General features: G+C 35.6%; 1 protein-coding gene across 1 annotated transcript in view; it reads right to left on the reverse strand.

The window, feature by feature from the left end:
- Window positions 1-20,696, reverse strand: part of LRP1B (LDL receptor related protein 1B) — a 1,720,016-nt gene that overhangs the window by 230,452 nt on the left and 1,468,868 nt on the right. Inside the window, exons 56-59 of the mRNA XM_053919407.2 lie at window positions 19,017-19,157; window positions 17,780-17,967; window positions 3,900-4,083; window positions 79-164 (exon numbers count right to left, since the gene is read on the reverse strand). Coding sequence (XP_053775382.1) covers window positions 79-164; window positions 3,900-4,083; window positions 17,780-17,967; window positions 19,017-19,157 — 599 coding nt within the window. The remainder of the gene's footprint in view (window positions 1-78; window positions 165-3,899; window positions 4,084-17,779; window positions 17,968-19,016; window positions 19,158-20,696) is intronic.

Genomic DNA, 20,696 nt, shown 5'->3' on the forward strand with positions numbered 1-20,696 from the left:
TGAGATATTTCTGTGGCTCTAATACAAATCTGAAGGACTCAGAATTAATATAATGAAATCATTGTGGGAATCTCATACCTGTTTTAAAAGGGTGTAGTTGGAACCATCTGTGCTAATTTTTCTTATCTCATGATGATCAGCAAGAATTAGAAAGGGTTCTTCATCTAAATACCAAGACAAAAAAACATATTAGACATTTTGTGTGCATGGTTTTCAACTCTGGTTACATTCTGTTTTGCTTCTGAAGTATTATAAATTCAAATGCAGTGCCTCTAGTAGATTTATATGTAAAAGACTCACACTAAGCACTTCACTTGATAATAACATGAAAAGGCAGCAAATACCCAGACAGTACAGAAAATCAAGATAATTATAAATGCCAACCCTCTCTTTCCCTTGAATAATAAATTATCTAATTTATTTGAAATTAGTAGAAATGCCTGCTATTATAATCTGATTTTTAAATGAACTTTTAATAAAAGGATAAACTACTGCAATCTTAGAAACTTAAAGTATAGTTAAACTTTCATACAATCAAATATTTCTTTCTTGATAATCAAATAACCTACCTGATGCTCTCAGAATAACTTTGGAGTAAACCAAGGGTATCATTGCCCACCTGTGCACTTTTTCATCTGCCTATGGACTTCTCCTAAATAATTTATAAAGTACAGTATCAATAATCTTTGCTTATTAATTTTACTTTCCCCTATGAATCTGTTTTTTTTAATCTTTTAATAATCTATGTTTCCTTCTTATTGTTTGTCAAAAGTGTTTTAGTATCTCATTCGTCCTAAAATTTAGGAAAGATAATAATAAGCACCTGACCATGCTCCACATATAGGAAGATTCTCTAAACCTTTAGATTGGCTTCCTCAACACTATTTATTAGGAAACAAAACAATTTCTTAAATAAAAGATATTCAGAAAGTTTTGTATAGTACGTTTATTTGACTTTGTATCAGAATAAAGTCAATTTGATGACATTCTTGATGATTATTATAAATCTAGATCAATCCAATAAAAATGTGTTCAAATTCTTTCCAAACAGCTTTGTTACTAAGATAAATTGATATATATATATATACTTAGTTGTCCAGTAAGCAAATTTAATGTCAACAGAAAATAGAAATAAAAACAATAAGAGGTAGTCATTTTGTGTAATTTAATGTAAATTATATTGTAAAGCTCTAGTAGTTATAGAGTTTTTGTCCGGTTTAATTTATGTTCAAAATTATTACTTTCCTCCTCTTATCATTTAATTTCATAATAAATATATGATGCATGTTTTGCAAACACTGCCAGGGACTAGCAGCGTATGTCACGCCTGCTGGACATCCCCTTCTCTCAACGATGGCAGTGCCCTCACCATCTCAGTCTTTCGGTTGAGCCTAAACTGGTACCCAGAACCCTATTCAACAGAGTCGGCTCTCAGGTTGAGGATACCTTGTTATCCCTGGCAATATAGTTCTACTTTTAAAAATATGAAATCAACAAGTTGTGTTTTACATCAATACTTAAGCACTTCTGTTCCTTAAACATAAATGTAGGAATTTAAACCATAAAACTCCTAGAGGAAAACATAGGAAAAATAACTCCTTGATACAGATCTTGGTAACTATTTTTAGGTATGACACAAAACACATGAGTAATAAAGGCAAAAATAAGTAAATGGGAGTAGGTCAACCCAAAAAGCTTCTGCACAGAAAAAGAAACAATTAATGTAATAAACAGCATTCTACAGAAGGAGAGAAAATATTTGTACATTATGTCTGATAAAGGGTTAATATCCAAATCCAAAATACGTAAAGAACTTCTAAAACTTAGTTACAAAATTTTCAATTGAAAAATCAGAGGAAATGATTTTTCAGATTTATATGTCTTCTTTTTTCCAAAGAAGACAAATAGCCAAAGATACATGAAAAGGTACGCAAAAGTTCTAATCATTAGGGAAATGCAAATCAAAACCACAATGTTAGAATGGCTAACAAAATGAGTAAAGATATCAAGTATTAGTAAGGATGTGGAGGAAAGAGAATCCTTGTACATTGTTGGCAGAAATGTAAATTGATGCAGTCACTGTGGAAAACAATATGGGGATTCCTCAAAAAGTTAAAAATAGAAGTACCATATGTTCCAGCAACCTCACTTCTTGGTCCAAAAGAAGTAAAAATAGGGTATCAAAGATACATCTGCATTCCCTGGATATTGCAGCATTGTAGACAATAGCAAAGATATGGAAATGACCTAAGTGTCTGTCAATGGATAAATCGATAATAAATAGGTCATATATACTCATATATATATAACTATATATATACAACTATGTATATAGCTCTGTATATACATATAGCTATATATACACATATATATGCAGTTATACATATATATGTAGTTTTAGATATACGCACATATAACTATAACTCAGCCATGAGAAAGAACAAAACCCTGCCATTTTGCAAGAACATAAATGGTCTTTGAGGACATTATGGTAAGTGAAATAAGTCAGACAAAAAAAGACAAGTACTTTATGATATCGCTTTGACAAAATATTTGAAAGTATCACTTGTCAAATACTTTATGACATCTCTCTGAAACAGAGAGTAGAATGCTGGTTACCAGTGTCTGAGGGGTGGGGGAAATAGGGAGATGCTGATAAAAGAGTACAAACTTCCACTTATAAGATGAATAATTTCTGGACGTCTAATGTACAACATTATGATTATAGAAAACAATACAGTAACATATACTTGAAAGTCACTAAGAGAGTAAATCTTAAATGTTCTCACCACAAAAAGAAATGGTAATTATATGAAGTGATGGAGGTCTTAATAACACTATGGTGATAATCATTGCAAATATGGAAGTGTATCAAATCAAATCATTGTACAAATAAAAGTTACAAAATGTTCTATGTCAATTATATATCAATACCGTTGGAAAAAGTCTAGCCTCTTTTCCAGGAAATTTTATGCTTCAGAACACTTACTTTTTGGATTAAAACTATTATTTGTTTCTCATTATTATTATTATAAAGTCGCAAACTTTAGCCAGTTAAATAACTAATTTTTATGTTCCTATGCCTGGTACTTATTTCATGAAAGCAGATGACAAAACATCTAATGTTTTAAATGTTGTCACCAACACACATCTATAAAAGAAACTGGCAGTGTTACTTGATTCATTACCATCAAATCAAAGTAAGGGGGCAGAGATACATTACATACCATTTTTTGCCCATTTTAATAGTCATTATTTTATATCACTTTGCACTATTTTAATATGTGTGATACTCTTCTGTAATAAATTATAATATTTTTAAAATTATGGGTCATGTTTTATTTAATTTTCTAACTTACAAACAATCACACTATTTGGAACAAACAGAAGTTTAGTATTTGCTGAATCACTGGAACAATTCAAATGTTCTTATATAGCTGATTTATTGTTTTATCATTATTACCATTGTTATCATCGATCAGTTGTTCTTGACATGCATGAGGGTGTGTGGTATAGGGAAGAAGGAAAACTATTAGAACACTGACACCCTAGGCTTTTTAACAATCTAGACCAAGCCTTCTCTTAAAAACCTGTGATTTAGGATGAGGCAATGCTAGCAATAGATCTTGTTACTTGTGAGCATTCTCAAAAATTTTTTTAAAAGCATAATAAAAAAACACTTAATAATTTACAAGGCCATAATGCAGTATTATTACAAACAGAGCAGTTCATAGACAATACACAAAATCAGAATGACAGAACCCCACATCAAGGTACATAGAGAAGAATGTTGATTTCTAAGATATAGCAAGAAGGAATAAATTCAGTAAAAATGGCTAGAAAATGCAGGATCCATACATGTAACGGAAGTTGATCTGTGGACAAGTTCAAATCCATACCTGAAAGTGATTTGCAGCCATTTGGGTTATCAGGTTGTATTTCATACCCATCTGTACAGAGGCATTTGTAGGTCCCATATGTATTAATGCATTGCTGGCTACATGGAAAGCCTGTAGAACATTCATCAACGTCTACACAAGTTTTACCATCATCCTTCAGTTGGAATCCAGGCCAGCATTTGCACTGCAGAACAAAAAGAAAGCATAATCAATTCATAAAATTGTCACAGTCTTTTCCTACTGGGTATCCCTTTAGAATGATTCAACCAACAGTAGGTAATGACAGGTCTTTCTGTCACCCAGCAATTACAATTATTTTTAATAAAAAAATACAAATATAAAGTGAGGTTAAAGTTAAAAAAATCTCCAAAATATCGTCATTTGATCATCTGAGTTAGGGAAGATTACAAATGTTCATTGATACTACCATATTCATGTGGCTAGAGAATGGCCAAGAAAACAAAACTAAACTGTAAACTTTTATTCTTTTTCTATTTTATTATATTGTCTTTTGTGGAAGGCTTTAACAATCATAAGAATTAAACCTTATGTGGAGCTATGAAGATTACTAACAGTAACACATGCTATTTTATTAGAGCCTTATGCAAATCTATGATGTAGGCATTATTATCTTTAGTAACCTGATGAGAAACCTAAAGGCACAAAGATGAAGTTGCCTAGATAAAGACAGGAAGAGAGTTCCATAACCTGGAATGTTAATGTTGTCTGGAAAAATAACAAAATAATGTTCCCATCATTATTAATCCAATTTGTATTATTACATCTTTTCTTCAGGGACTTCAAGTCAAGATGGGAGCATAGGTAAACACTCGCACAACCACATCAAAATTACAACTAAAATATAGAACAACCATCACTCAGAACTGTCAGAAATTGAGTTGAATGGGAACCTCACAACTATGGAATTAAAGAAACTACATCCATCCAGACCAGCAGATATGCTGGTCCCACATCCATGTGTGGTGGATAAATATTCAAGAAGGATATCTCGGGAACAAGCAGCCCCAGCCCCACACAAGTCTCCCCAGCCCAGGATTCCAGAGCCAAGAAGATAATTCCCCATAACTTCTGGCTGCAAAAACCAGTGGGGATTGAGTTGGTGAAGAAACCTCTGTAGTCGCAAGCAGTTCCTCTTAAAGAACCCATGCAAAGAGTGTTTCAGACTCACTCCCTTGGAACTCCAGCATGGGGTAGCAGCTTGAAAGGCACTAGTGGAATACGGCAAGAAACTGAAGTGTCTGGCCTCAAAGCGAGAGCTGGGGACAGCTTTCTCCCACACCAAAAGGGAAGAAGGCATTGTCCCTTTTCTGAACCCTCCCCCCAGAGAGCCAGAGCCAGCAAGTGGGTTCCATAGCTGAGACTCCATCAACCTGGCTAACACTGTTTGCCCCACCCTGGATATCTGTAGAAATTCTGTCCCACTCAAATTATGGGCCCACTGAAGCTGCTTTTCCATATGAATGGCTGGTCTTGGTTCATGCTTCACAACTTCCTAAATCCTCTCAAATAAGCAACAGACAGCTTCAGTAAGCCCTCAGCCTCTGTACCTCTTGCTAAGTGGCCCCTGGCCCGGGGCTAGCAGCAACTAGCCTATATTCACAGCTTGGCTTCACCTGGGCATATTCAAGCCCAGCACAAGTAGCAGCCACCTAAAATTGCTTTATAGCTCAGGCAAGGTGGCCCAAGTCAGACACATGTGGAGGATGACCTTGGCTTATACCACCTGGGAAACCCCAGACCCTTTGTTCCCTGTGGACAACTTCAGACTACATGAGAGCACCACAACCCTGGCCCCACAAAGCTGATCCTCCACAGAGGACAGTGGTTGGTGGTCAGTGATCACAGCCACTACTTGCCGATGACTGGCCTGGGTAAATCCCTCCCATTGACCTGACAAGAGCAATAAAGGCTCAACTACAACAGGAGGGTGTATTCAGTCTACAAGAAGAATACACCTAGACTACCCAGCTTGGATGATAGGGGAGATTGTGCTATTGGACCCTAAAGGACACCTACTATATTAGGCCATGCTACCAAGGCAGGGACTCATAGAAGCTCTACCTCATACATAGAAACAAATGCACGGAAGCTGCTAAAATGGGGAGACAAAGAAATGTGGTCCAAATGAAAGAACAGATCAAAACTCCAGAAAAAGAACTAAACAAAATGGGGGTAAAGCAATCTATTAATTGCAGAGATCAAAACACTGGTTATAAGGATGTTCAAGGAACTTAGTGAGGACCTCACCAGCATAAAGAGATCCAGTTAGGAGCAAAAAATACATTAATTGAAATGAAGAACAATTTACAGGGAAACAACAGTAGATTGGATGAAGCTGACAATCAAAGCAATTATTGCACGACTCCACTCCAGGAAGATAAACAACCCAATGAAAAAATGGGCAAAGGACTTGAACAGACACTTCCCAAGGAAGACATACAGAGGGCCCAGAGACATATGAAAAGATGCTCAGCATCACTAGCCATCAGAGAGATGCAAATTAAAACCACAATGGGGTACCATCTCACACCAGTCAGAGTGACCAACATAAACAAATCCACAAACAAATGTTGGAGAGGATGTGGAGAAAAGGGAACCCTAGTGCACCGTTGGTGGGAATGCAGACTGGTGAGGCCACTGTGGAAAACAGTATGGAATTTCCTCCAAAAACTAAAAATAGAACTGCCCTTTGACCCAGCAATTCCGCTGCTGGGATTATACCCTAAGAACACTGAAACACCAATCCAAAAGAACCTGTGCACCCCAATGTTCATAGCAGCACAATTTACAATAGCCAAGTACTGGAAGCAACCTAAGTGCCCATCAGCAAACGAGTGGATCCAAAAACTATGGTATATTTACACAATGGAGTTCTACGCAGCAGAAAGAAAGAAGGAGCTTATACCCTTTGCAACAGCATGGATGGAACTGGAGAGCATTATGCTAAGTGAAAAAAGCCAGGCGGTGAGGGACAAATACCATATGATCTCACCTTTAACTGGAACATAATCAATAGAAGAAAAAAGCAAACAAAATATAACCAGAGACATTGAAGTTAAGAACAATCTAACAATAGCCAGAGGGGAGTGGGGTGGGGACAGTGGGAAGAGGGGATTACAGGAACTACTATAAAGGACACATGGACAAAATCAAGGGGGAGGGTGGAGGTGGGGGAGGGAGGTGGGTTCAGCTGGGGTGGGGTGGAGGGATGGGGAGAAAAGGCATACAATTGTAACTGAATAACAATAAAAATTAAAAAAAAGAAACATAAGGAAACAAACAACCGATGAGAACAACAAGAAAAAAGAATCGTCCAAAAATAATGATAGTAGATGCAGCCTCTGGGACAACTTCAAGATTACAACATTTGCATCATAAGGGTTCCAGAAGGAGAAGATAAGGAGCAAAATATTGGAAATCTATTTGAAAAAATAATGAAAGAAAATTTATCTAATTTGTTCAAGGAAATAGACATGCAAGTCCAGGAAGCACAGAGGGTCCCAAACAAAATAGAGGCAAAGAATCCCACACCAAGACACATCATAATCAAAATGCTAAAGTTTAAAGACAGAGAATCTTAAAAGTAGCAAGAGAAAAGAAGAGAAAAGCAGTTAGTTACCTAAGGGCAATTCTGTGACTGTCAGTTGACTTCACAAAAGAAACTTTGCAGGCTAGAATAGATTGGCAAGAGATATTCAAAGTCATGAAAACCAGGGACCTACAGCCAAGATTGCTCTGTTCAGAAAAACAATCATTTAGAATTGAAGGGAAGATGGTCTTCCCAGACAAGATAAAACTAAAGGAGTTTATCATCACCAAACCATTATTATATAAAATGTTAAAGGGACTTAAGAAAAAGAAGATCAAAATTATGAGCAATAAAATGTCAATAAGTATATATCTATCAACGATTGAATCCAAAAATAAATTAAGCAAACAAAATGAACAGGGACAGAATCATGGATATGAAAGTCAATTTGATTTTTCACAAATGGGAAGGGGGAATGGGGGATTGAGTGAAGAGGTAATGGGATTAAGAAGCACAACTAGGTAGTTGCAGAATAGCCATGGGGATGTAAAGTACAGTAAGGAAATAGAATAGCCAAAGAACTTATGCATGACCCATGCACATTAAAAATGGTGTGGGGGGCTTCCGGCCAAGATGGAGGCATAGGTAGACACACTGTACCTCCTCACACAACCAAAAGAAGGACAACAACAATTTAAAAACAAAAACCAACCAGAACTGACAGAAAATCAAACCCCACGGAAGTTTGACAACCAAGGAGATAAAGAAGAAATATTCATCCAGACTGGTAGGAGGGTCAGAGATGGGCAGTGGGAGCAGAGAGGACTCGCAGCAACATGGCGGCTGGCAGACCCAGCAAGGTGGCGGATTGTGGAACAGGGCAGGCAGTGCAACAGCTAGCAGACCCCGCAGCCCCACATTTGCACATAGATGATCCGGGAAGAATGGCGGAGGAGTGAAGCAGACCCCGCACCCCAGGGCTCCAGTGGGGGAAATAAAGCCTCAAACCTCTGAGTGAAAACACCCCTGGGGGTTGAGGCAGCAGTGGGAGAGACTCACAGCCTCACAGGAGAGGTGATTGGAGAGACCCACAGGGGCCTAGAGCATGCACAAGCCAATCTGCTCACCTGGGAATCAGCACTAGAGGGACCCAGTTTGATTGTGGGTAGCAGAGGGAGTGACTGAAACCCGGCAGAGAGTGGAGCAAGTGCCATTGCTCCCTCTTGGCGCACCCCCCACATACAGCATCATAGTATAGCCACCAGTTATACCCTGCCCTGGTGAACACCTAAGCCTCTGCCCCTTTATGTAACAGGCACACCAAGACAGAAAAAATGGCCCAAATGAAAGAACAGATTAAAACTCCAGAAAAAATACAACTAAGCAACAAAGAGATAGCCAACCTATCAGATGCACAGTTCAAAACACTGGTAGTCAGGATGCTCACAGAATTGGTTGAATTTGGTTGCAAATTAGATGAAAAAAATGAAGGCTATGCTAAGAGAAACAAAGGAAAATGTACAGGGAACCAATAGTGATGGGAAGAAAACTGGGACTCAAATCAACAGGAGGAAGGATGGTCCAGAAGGAAGAAAAAAACATCCAACCGGAAAAGAATGATGAAACAAGAATTTGAAAAAATAAGGAGAGGCTTAGGAACCTCCAGGACATCTTTAAACGTTCCAACATCTGAATTATATGGGTACCAGAAGGAGAAGAGGAAGAACAAAAAATTGAAAACTTATTTGAACAAATAATGAAGGAGAACTTCCCTAATTTGGCAAAGGAAATAGACTTCCAGGAAGTCCACTAAGCTCAGAGAGTCCCAAAGAAGCTGGACCCAAGGAGGAACACACCAAGGCACATCATAATAACATTCCCCAAGATGAAACAGAAGGAGAGAATCTTAGAAGCAGCAAGAGAAAAGGACACAGTTACCTACAAAGGAGTTCCCGTAAGAGTGTCAGCTGATTTCTCAAAAGAAATCTTACAGGCAAGAAGGGGCTGGAAAGAAGTCAGGAAAGTCAGGAAAGGCAAGGACCTACATCCAAGATTACTGTATCCAGCAAAGATATCATTTAGAATGGAAGGGAAGATGAAGTGCTTCTCAGATAAGGTCAAGTTCAAGGAGTTCATCATCACCAAGCCCTTACTATATGAAATGTTAAAGGGACTTATCTAAGAAAAAGAAGATAAAAAACATGAACAGTAAAAATGACAGCAAACTCACAGTTATTAACAACCACACCTAAAACAAAAACAAAAGCAAACTAAGCCAACAACTAGAACAGGAACAGAACCACAGAAATGGAAATCACATGGAGGGTTATCAACAGGGGAGTGGGAGGGGGAGAGGGGGGAAAGATACAGAGAATAAGTAGCATAAATGATAGGTAGAAAATAGACAGGGGGAGGGTAAGAATAGTGTAGGAAATGTAGAAGCCAAAGAACTTATAAGTATGACCCATGGACATGAACTATAGGGGGGGGATGTGGGAGGGAGAGGGAGGGCAGGATGGAGTGGAGTGAAGGGGGGGGAAATGGGACAACAGTAATAGCATAATCAGTAAATATATTTAAAAAAATACCTTGGGCTAATAGAGGAATATAAGTATGTTGCTGATGTCACTTCCGGTCATAATGACTTGGAATGTTATAGAAATGAGAATATTATTAAAATGATTGGAGAAATTAAAACAACAAACAAGCAATGGTGTGGGGATTGTCTGAGGGAGTGGGGCATGCTGTGTGGAGGAGTACAAAGGGGGAAATTGGGACAATGGTCAAGCATAATCAATAAAACATAATTTAAAAAAATCTTGCCCTGGCCAGTGTGGCCAGTGGATTTAGTTCCGTCCTGAGAACCAAAGGGTCACTGGTTCATTTCCCAGTCTAGGGCATATGCCTTGGTTGCAGGCCAGGTCCCCAGGAGGGGATGTGCAAGAGGCAACCACACATTGATGTTTGTCTCCCTTTCTCTCACCTTCCCTTCCCCTCTCTCTAAAAATAAATAAATAAAATCTTTTAAAAAATCTTTTCTTCAGCATCTCTATCATGTTTCGTATGAACCTCTGTTGATGATGTTCAATATTTACTAACAGGCATGTCAATTCTGAGTACAATGCCAGGACATACTTGTCTTTTAATTCCTGGAAATAATAAACCACTGTGATTTGTCATTGTCTTTCAGTGCCCTATTCAGTCCTTGCCAAGAAGCATATGAGCATTGTAATTACACAAAATGAAACTATAATTGGCCAGATGATTGTGATCAGATTAACCTTTAACAAGATTATTTAGTGGTCTCTGAATAAGTGAATTTGTTATATTGAGTAGGACAGTGAATTAAGAAAGAGATCTAAGTTGTTAAGAGTAACTAGTATCTAAGACTTAGCCATAGTAAACATTTCATAATCTGGATCATTTATTTGAGGGCAAAAGTAATGGAAGAGTTTTATAGCTATTAGGAAAAATATAGGAAATACTTATATACATATTATTAAACAGCTAGCCTACAGTTGATTGAGGGGTAGAATTTTTTGAAGTACAAATGGCACTTATTACTTGGAGGGGAAACATCAACTTTACCTGAAACTATTCAAATGATAAATACCTTTTTCTAAGTCCTTTCACAATAATTAAATCACTTTAAGTTCTTAGCACTTTCTTTTTTATAAAGTATATTTTATTGATTATACTATTACAGTTGTCCCAATTTTTTCCCTTTGACCCTTCTACCCTGTACTACCCTCCCCTCCTGCAATCTTCCCCTTAGTTCATGTCCATGGGTAATGCATGTAAGTTCTTTGGCTTCTCCATTTCCTATACTATTCTTAACATCCTCTGTCTATTTTGTTACTACAAATTGTGCTTCTTAATCCCTGCACCATTTCCCCCATTATCCCCTGTTCCCTTCCCAGCTGATAACCCTCCAAATGATCTCCATACCTATGATCCTGTTCCCATTCTGGTTGTTTCCTTCTTTTTTTACTTTATATTTTCTTCATGTTCAGCTGTTGATAGTTATGAATTTATTGCCTTTTTTCATGTTCATGGTTTTGATCTTTTTCTTAAATAAGTTCCTTTAACATTATATGTAATAATGGTTTGGTGATGATGAACTCCTTTAGCTTTACCTTGTCTGGAAAGCACTTTATCTGCCCTTCCATTCTAAATGATAGCTTTGCTGGATAGAGTAATCTAGGATGTAGGTCTTTGCTTTTCATCATTTTGAATACTTCTTGCCAGTCCCTTCTAGCCTGCAAAGCTTATTTTGAGAAATCAGCTGGCAGTCTTAAGGGAACTCTTCCGTTCGTTAGCTCTGATTTTCTCGTGTTGCTTTTCATATTCTCTATTTATCTTTAACCTTTGCCATTTTAATTATGATGTGTCTTGTGTCTTGGTGTGTTCCTCTTTGGGTCCAACTTGTTTGGGACTCTCTGTGCTTCCTAGACTTGTATGTCTGTTTCCTTCACCAAATTAGGGAAGTTTTCTGTCATTATTTTTTCAAATAAATTTTCAATTCCTAGCTCTTCCTCTTCTCATTCTGGCACCCATATCATTCAGATATTGGTATGTTTAAAGTTGTCCCAGAGGTTCCTAAGCCTATCCTCATTGTTTTCATTTTATATTTTAATTTTTTAATTTTTTCCCCTGCTGTACTGATTAAATGCTTTTTCCTTCCTGGTGTTCCAAAACATTCATTTGACTCTTAGCTTCATTCTCTCCAATGGTTGGCTCCCTGTAGATTTTTCTTTATTTCATTTAGTGTAACCTTCATTTCTTCCCTTATTTTTTTTTTGCTGTAGTCAATGAGTTCTATGAGCACCCTGATCACCAGTGTTTTGAACTCTGCATCTGATAAGCTGGCTATCTCTGTCTCATTTTGTTCTTCTTCAGGAATTTTGTTCTCTTCTTTCAAATGGGTAATATTTCTTGGTCTCCTCAATTTGGCAATCACCCTGCGTTTGTTTCTGTGTATTAAGTAGAGCTGCTTTTACTCCCTATTTGTAGTATAGCCTATATGGAAAAGGCACCAGTAAATTGTGTGGGGAGGAGCCTTAGGTAATTGCCAGGGTCGGTCAACCCACTTCATCACTTAGTGGCTTTGTGTGGTGGCAGGGCTCAGAGAGGTGATAATGCTGCTGAATGGCTTCAGGAAGTTTGCCTGGAACTTGTACCATTTCTAGTCATTTCATCCATTTCCCATAGGTGACTGGTGACCTTCGAGCTTCTGCCCTGTGGTGAAACCCAGAGCGGGTGGAGTTACATACATTCTAAGTCTGTCAGGCCCTTTAAGTGGTGAAGAGCTGGCAGTTCCATCTGCCATCCCAAACCCTACTGGTTTTTACAGCGAAAGGTAATGGGGATTTATATTCCCCGTACTGGAACCCTGGGCTGTGCAGCCTGGCCTGGCCCTGGGATTGCTTGCTCCACCTGTATCCCTCCCAATTTTTATCCACCACGTGTAAACATGGGACCACCTGTTCTGCTACCACCACTGCAGTCTCTCTGCATCACACCACCTGTCTGCCAGTCTCTGTGACTTTGCCTCTCCTACCCACCTGGATAAATGTCGCTTCTTTAAATCCTTGGTTGTCAGACTTCCACACAGCTCTATTTTCTGATGGTTCTGGGTGTTACCTGTTTTGAAATCTGGTTGTAATTCTTTCTATGGTTGCATGAGGAGGCAAAGCATGTCTACCTATGCCTCCATCTTGACCAGAAGGCTCTGTTTTTCTTTTAAATCAAATTTCATCAATATTTATCTGATAATCCTCAGCATTAATAGAGTTGTTTTTTTTTTTCTTTTAATCACTAAAACCCACTAGGCAGCCAGCAAATCAAAGCAAAAGCAACAGCTTGATTACCCAAACTGTCCTCATCATATCTTACACTGTGACAATACTACTTTCCTTAAGAACACTCAACTTACTACCTGATTTAAGTCAAGAAGATCATTGCTTTCTCTATGGCAAAAAAAAAAGATACTTAATGTTACTGAAGTGCACACATAAAATTTATTTAAATGGTAAATTTTATATCATATATATTTTACCACAATTTAAAAAAGTAAATAATTAAACAAATGGGACTCTGACAGGATACAAGAAGATGCCACTGAAAAGGACTGGAAGTTAGGTAGTGTGGCCATCAGGTCAGGCAATGGAAGACACATAGACAGATACAGGGCAGTGCTGAATTCAAGGGGCTCTTTAGAACAAGTGAAAAGAAATTCTTAAATAAATTGAATCTCTCTCAATGAATACTGTAAAAATTTAAACAATGTCCTAATTTTAACAGGATTTCTGAAAATCTCTTTGAATGTGTAATGTCAGGCTTATGGAACTACTATGTCAAATAGATGACTTACATAAAAACACACTTATGGAATATTAATTTCCTGAGGTAAAATTAGTCAAAGCTATGATATAGACATTTCTATAAACAAACAACATTAGGATGTTTGAAGTTTACAGTAAGTTTTTAAAAAATCTATTGAATAAGAAGATTTTTAAAAAGTAATTTACTACCCAATCCAGTAACCTTGTTATAAGAAAACATTTTTGCTTGTAAATAGTTAATAAACATTTATATGGAATTTTACTAGGTTAACTTACATAAACTGAATAAAAGAAAATAATCATTTGCATATTTAAAAATAAAAAATGATGGATTCACAGTAGTTTAAAATGTTTTAACTTTTATTTAAAATAACAATTTTTTATAGAAGTGAGATTATATATACTCAATATCATTTTAATTTTCTACTATTTCAAAGTTTCCTTCTTTGTATTAATTTTCATATAGGATCATATAGCTAGATGAAATATAGCTACTCAAACTTTTCCTATTACTTTCAGGAATATTTTTGTGCAGTCTTTAAAGTGATAGATATTTGACAAACATTGACTACTTTTTAAAGGATTTTATTTATTCATTTTTAGAGAGAGGGGAAGAGAAGGGGAAAGAGAGGAAAAGAAACACTAATGTGTGGTTGGCTCTCACACACACCCTACTGTGGACCTGGGCCTCAACCCAGGCATGTGCCCCAAGTGGAATCAAACTAGTGACCCTTTAGTTCTCAGGCTGGCGCTCAATCCATTGAGCCACACCAGCCAGGGTGGGATGACTATTTATTTTAATGTATATATTAAAACTTACTTTTAAAAATAGGAGTACATGATAAATTGTACATGGTGAATTGTTCTTCCCCTCAAAATAAGATTCTTGCTTTTGTAAATGTTATTACTCCATTTTGAATAAACACGTTGTGTTGATTTTAGAGCAAACATGTAAGTAATTCACAACCTTTACGGTCTAATTTTTGCTTTCATAAGCAATATTCATTTTATCACAGAATTTATAGGATTTATTGACATATTCTGATGATAATATATGGAGAAATGAGTTATTGAATAGTTTTCCCCATACCCTGGGAGAGAAAAATTCATCATCTGACATTTGCCTGCAAATAAATAAGCATTTCGTTGTACATAAGGCTTTTTACTCAATCTCCTATCTATTATCTATGTAAGATATTTGCTTTGAATTTTTGCTTAAAGCACTTATTTATGAGTCTAATCTTGGCTCCTTAAATTTTATACTGGTCTGTTTTCCACAGGTTTTATTTTATTCATTAGTATTAACATGTGTATACTTTTAGGAACATTGTTCACAGCAATTCTGTCAAGTATTATCCACAAAGAATGTTTTCAATGATTAAATATAATATATTGTATATTTATCTAGAATGTTTGCTTCATTTACTTTTAGAGAAGCCAAGGTAAAAATTCTGATCTTTTAAAGGTATCAATAAACAAATGTTTTTGTGCAAGGAGTCTTATAAAAAATTAAAATAGTATGATTTAACTTGTTTTTATGGGTGATACCTACTCCTACCAAAAGTAGTTTCCAAATACAGTATTTTTGAGCACAAAGTATTTCTTATATGCTGGCATTTAAAATATATTTGAATGTTATATCAAAAGGTATTCATTTGATTATATATATATATATTTACCATCAAGATTGTTATTACAGAGTTTAAATACACACAGGATAAAAACAAATAAATCTACTTTGAAATTTTAATTTTAATTTAAAAATATGCCTACAGAGAGACATAGAGATATATTCTATGATATATAGATGTTCTATAGATATATAGACTTATAGTATATATGATGTAGAGAGAACTAAAAAAAATAAAGTTGTGGAATCGTGCATGTGAAGCCTGTATAATTTTGTTAACTGGTGTCACCCTGACAAATTCAATAAAAAGGAAAATAAAATAACTTATTACTTAAAATTTTAAGTTGTTACCTATAATACTTCTATGACAGATTTCCTGTTGTTTCAGGAAACATTTCATACTGATTTCACATAAGTCACTAATATATTTTTTCCTTCATTGGATTTCAAATATTTAATGACAAAATTCAGTATTTGATACACATATCCCATTAAGAGCTATCTTGACTCTGTCTTGTTTCCTTTTACCTTTGGTATAGTGTTTATCTTGTCTATAAATTTAACCAGCTCTTCTTAATACAATATTTGGTTGAAAACTTTTTTATATATGTAGCTTTGTTTAAAAATTTTTTATAAATTGTTTTATTGTTCAAGTCTGCAACCATGTAGCTTTTTTGATATTTCATTTTATCTCTGTTTTTATACAGGGGAAAATAATTATTGTACTGTTTAGTTTATAACTATATATAGTAAAATCCTGATCAATGTAATTAAATTAATCATAGTACCAGAAATTCTGAGATTAAAAATGGCAAACTGGCCCTGGCTGGTGTAGCTCAGTAGATTGACTATAGGCCTGGAAACCAAAGGGTTGCCAGTTTAATTCCTAGGTAGGGCACATACCTGGGTTGCAGGCCAGGTCTCCAGTAAGGGGCACAAGAGAGGCAACCACACATTGTTGATGTTTCTCTCCCTCTCTTTTTCCCTCCCACCCCCTTCTCTAAAAATAAATAAATAAAATATTTTTAAAAAATAAATAAATAAAAATGTCAAACTGGTCATTTGGTTGGCTTTATCATTAGGTAGAACTGGATTGTCACACAATGTCACGGATGGTAGGAAAAGTGGCCCATCTTTACCGTACCCATTTTTTTTCTCTAGCATCCTTTAAAGAAAGACACTTAGCCCCAGCTGAAACACTTCTGGTGGTGAAAAATAAGTCAGCTCATTCCAATGTAAAGAGCTCTGATCTTAGAACAGTCTTTCATATTTTGAATGGGCATCTGCCTCCTAGCTCCTAATTCCAACCTTTGAAACAACTCAGACTAAATATTCTCCCTATTCCAGTACTTCATTCATATATTTGAATGCAGCTAATAAGCCATCTTTGCTCCAGTCAAAACTTGTTTCAAAGGTGTGTGTTCCAGACCCCTTATGCTTCTGGATGTACACGTTTGTATACACTACGATTTGTTAAGGTTCCTCTTAAACTGCCATTTCCCCAAAAATATGCACAGTCCTCCAGGTACATCCTTATCAGTGCAACACACAGTAGAACAAAATCTAACCTCTGTGAGGGTCTTACTTAGCATTAAGCTCCCTCTGTGTTTCATCAAGCCACATCCTACTGTGATTCATACAGAGCTAGAGCTCAGTAAACAGTACTGTTTCAAATGAATTGCTCTTTCTGAGATTTTCTCACAGTTACCCAATCAGTTTACCTAATGCACAACTTAAATGTTAATATTTTATTGTTGGCATCCTCCATTCCAACATGAATGAACAGAGATGTTTTCAAAAGCCATTTCTGTCAATCAATTTAGTCAGTGAAACACTCTCTTAGGGAAAATGGTACAAACAAAAAGCAATTAGGATTTTATTCATGATTTATGTTTTAGTATCCCTGCACTCAGTCCTGATATTGCATATGTTTTTTTCCATTTACATGAAAAAATATCATATTCTCCAATGTTGTGGTAAATACTTATTAGCCAATTTAACTTCAAATATGTATGGGAGGGAGAATGAGTAATAACTGGGAGCTGAAGAGTTACATACCTATTGAATGCAGCTATTAACATAGCAGTATCTCCCTAACACTGGTCTTCCATTACTTTTTTTTTATGTTCAGCATGTATTGAAAAATATTTTGATTTTTCATCTTCCTGAGAGGCTTTTCACAATATTATATCACATTATTACTATGGTTTGCATATGTAGAAACTTTCCATTTAAATAATCTTTCCTAACATTGTTTTGATGTCTTTTAAGTTTTACAGCTATATTGGATCAGATAGCTTTCATTATCTCAAATTCTGGTGCATCCCATGGTTTGATATTTTTGATGACTACCCACCTTGTAACCGACTGGAAGGTCCTGGCAATCTTGAGAACATCCACTGACTCTCTTACTCAAACATTCATTTTTATGGCAGTTTCTCTCATCTGAACCATCCCCACAGTCATCCTTATTGTCACAAAGACCTCCACTTGGAATGCACCTGCCATTTTTGCACATAAAAAATGAACTGTTGCATGACTGTTCTGGAAAAAGAAAATAAAATGAATGGAATATCAGGACATGCTATTGTTCATATACTGCAATTGTTAAAACCATTCACAAATATAACTTATGTGTCTGAAGTTATAGTAAATACATGCACATATAAATGATTTATATTAAGTATAATATTTTATACACAAAATATAGAAAATCAGGGGCAAACTGTACTTTTGCTCAACCCACTGTAAATATTATTATAAAAATTAACAATCAAAATAATCATCTATAGTAAAGTTAATGGCATCTTATAGTGTGATAAATTAGTTAAAAAGTATGATGACAATATGATATTTCCCTCAAGCCATAGGTCTCTGAGAAATTACATGTCACTAAAAATTAAGAATCTAGAATAGGTAGAAATTCCTAATTTTTTTCATCTTGGAAATATAACATTGACATTTTAAAATCAGGGCATTAAAAAAAGACACTTTTAGTGAATAATAGTTGTTCCAAATATAGCTGTGAGAAGAAGTCCAGGTTTTGCAGCTACTTATCCTGATGACTTGAACATTATTACTCATTATTGTAACGTGATAAAAGAAAGCCCATTAACATGCAAACTACATGAAAAAATGGATTTTTATTTTAAAATATATGACTATGTATTCAACATAGAATAGTGCAAGATGATATGTAATTTATTTTATTTTGCCAAATTATGGATAATACAGACTTCCAGTAAGTCTCAACTTCTTTTATGTTTGAATTTTTGAGTAAATTTAGACAGGGAAATTTCATTCACATTAACGATATGTATTAAGATAAATTGATTTTTTTTTGAAGTTGGAATGGTCACAGATTTATCAGGTTCACTGTCTCAAATCTTCATGTTTTTGACACATACTAAATTTCTAAGACTTGCTCCAAAACATTACAAGGACCCTACATGGTATCAGCAGAAACACCAGTGCTTAGTTATTTGCATCTCCTTTCATTGACCAGTGTTCTAAACTAGAAATCAGAGTCACAGTTTTGCCATTTAAAAAAAAAAGACAAAATTTTGAGAAATCATAGTATATATTTTCTGTACCTGCAGTTTTGCACTTTGGGTTTAAAGGTGCTTCATCAGAGTGGTCCGGGCAGTCAAAGTCTCCATCACACTGCCACTGAGTATTTAAAAGACATCGTCCATCAGCACAACTAAATTCTTCTGCATTACACTGTCGGTATTCTAAAGACAAAGAGATAAATATTCTAATTTGTGTTTTTATATAACAAATATTAATTAAAACTTCATACGCTAAGGTATATTATACCTAATTAACCATGTGAGTTACCCATCCCTCCTGTGGGAAACATTTCTCATTTCTCTCTGGGACAGTGGTCACATCTGCAAGCAATATTTGTGGTTTGGAAGGAGGATAAAAGTCCAGAAAATAAATTTGTAAACAACACTGTTACTGTTTCTAGGTAAAAAAATAATGCAGCATCTCAGTATACCATCTCTGCTCACGTATTAGCTATAATTATAAAAAGTTCCATTAGAATAAAAACCAAAATGAAAGCTATTAGAATTTTTTTTAAGACCAAGCTTGGTTAGCTATCGTACCAGGACATGTGAATGAACTGATTCTGAGTTACAGTGATAATTCTTAGAAGCTTACCAAACATACCATGTTTATGTTTGGGAATCATTTAAAATGTAAATGAATTGATAAAATAAGAAAAATTAAAAGTCAATTATAGGGCAATAAGCACAAAAACTATTATAACTATTATATGTTGATTCTTAGAGGCATTGAAGATTTATTCAAATCATAGTATCCACCAGCCAATTATTAATGTTGATATCTATGCCTGATAAGTAAAATTCATTTGATTTTGAATATTATGAAAACTTAAATTGGATTGTCCCCTAATATTATAATAATAAAACCTGTCATTTCTATTAGAAACTTTCTGGTAATCTATTCTATTTTTGGAAAGATGAAGTAAGATTTTTATAGTTTAAAAATAAATAAAACTCTAATAAAAAACTAATTCAACAATGATTATTTCATTGAGGTGTTTATCACATTGAATGGCCAAACTAGAACTTTCTAAAAAATCCCCAATTTGCTTAATGTTTCTTTCCTCTGTCTCTTTCTTCACTAGTTCCTCCTTTTTGTTACTAAATACATTCAAGGCTCTCCTAGCCCCCAAACAATAAAGATCCATTGACTTAACTCTTAACAACACATTTCTTTTCCTCATACCACCCAATTTCACTGTCCCTTACCGCCAGTTCATCTTTGATTCATTAACATCTCATTTCTGCAACATCTACATTCTGGCCTTCTTCAGAGTTAACAGATTCCAAGGGACAAGTGTCAAATTCAAAATGTCTCAGATTCCTACTTCATTTTCCTGTAGCCTTTGATATTGTTGACCACACTCCCTTGGAAACCCAGGCTTCTCTCTAACTTTGCTTTCGCTGTTCTTGTTTTTCCCTGTTTCTGTACGCAGTCCTCTGCTGTTCCACCGTAAAATGTTGTAGGTGAGGCCTTAACTTCAGTCCTTCAAAGTGCAGTTCTTTCCCCCTTCTCCTTTCTACAGTGTTGGGTGTTCTCATTCGTTATATTTGGATGTCACCTTTATGCTGATGGTCACCCAATTAATATCATTTGTTCTGATCATCATTCTGGTCTTTAGAACCAAGATTTCAAACACTCACTACACAGTTTCACATGATTGTCTGATTAACACTTCATTTTAAGAATAGCCAAAATTA

This window comes from Desmodus rotundus, chromosome 2 (assembly GCF_022682495.2).
Source record: "Desmodus rotundus isolate HL8 chromosome 2, HLdesRot8A.1, whole genome shotgun sequence".
Classification (NCBI taxonomy): domain Eukaryota; kingdom Metazoa; phylum Chordata; class Mammalia; order Chiroptera; family Phyllostomidae; genus Desmodus; species Desmodus rotundus.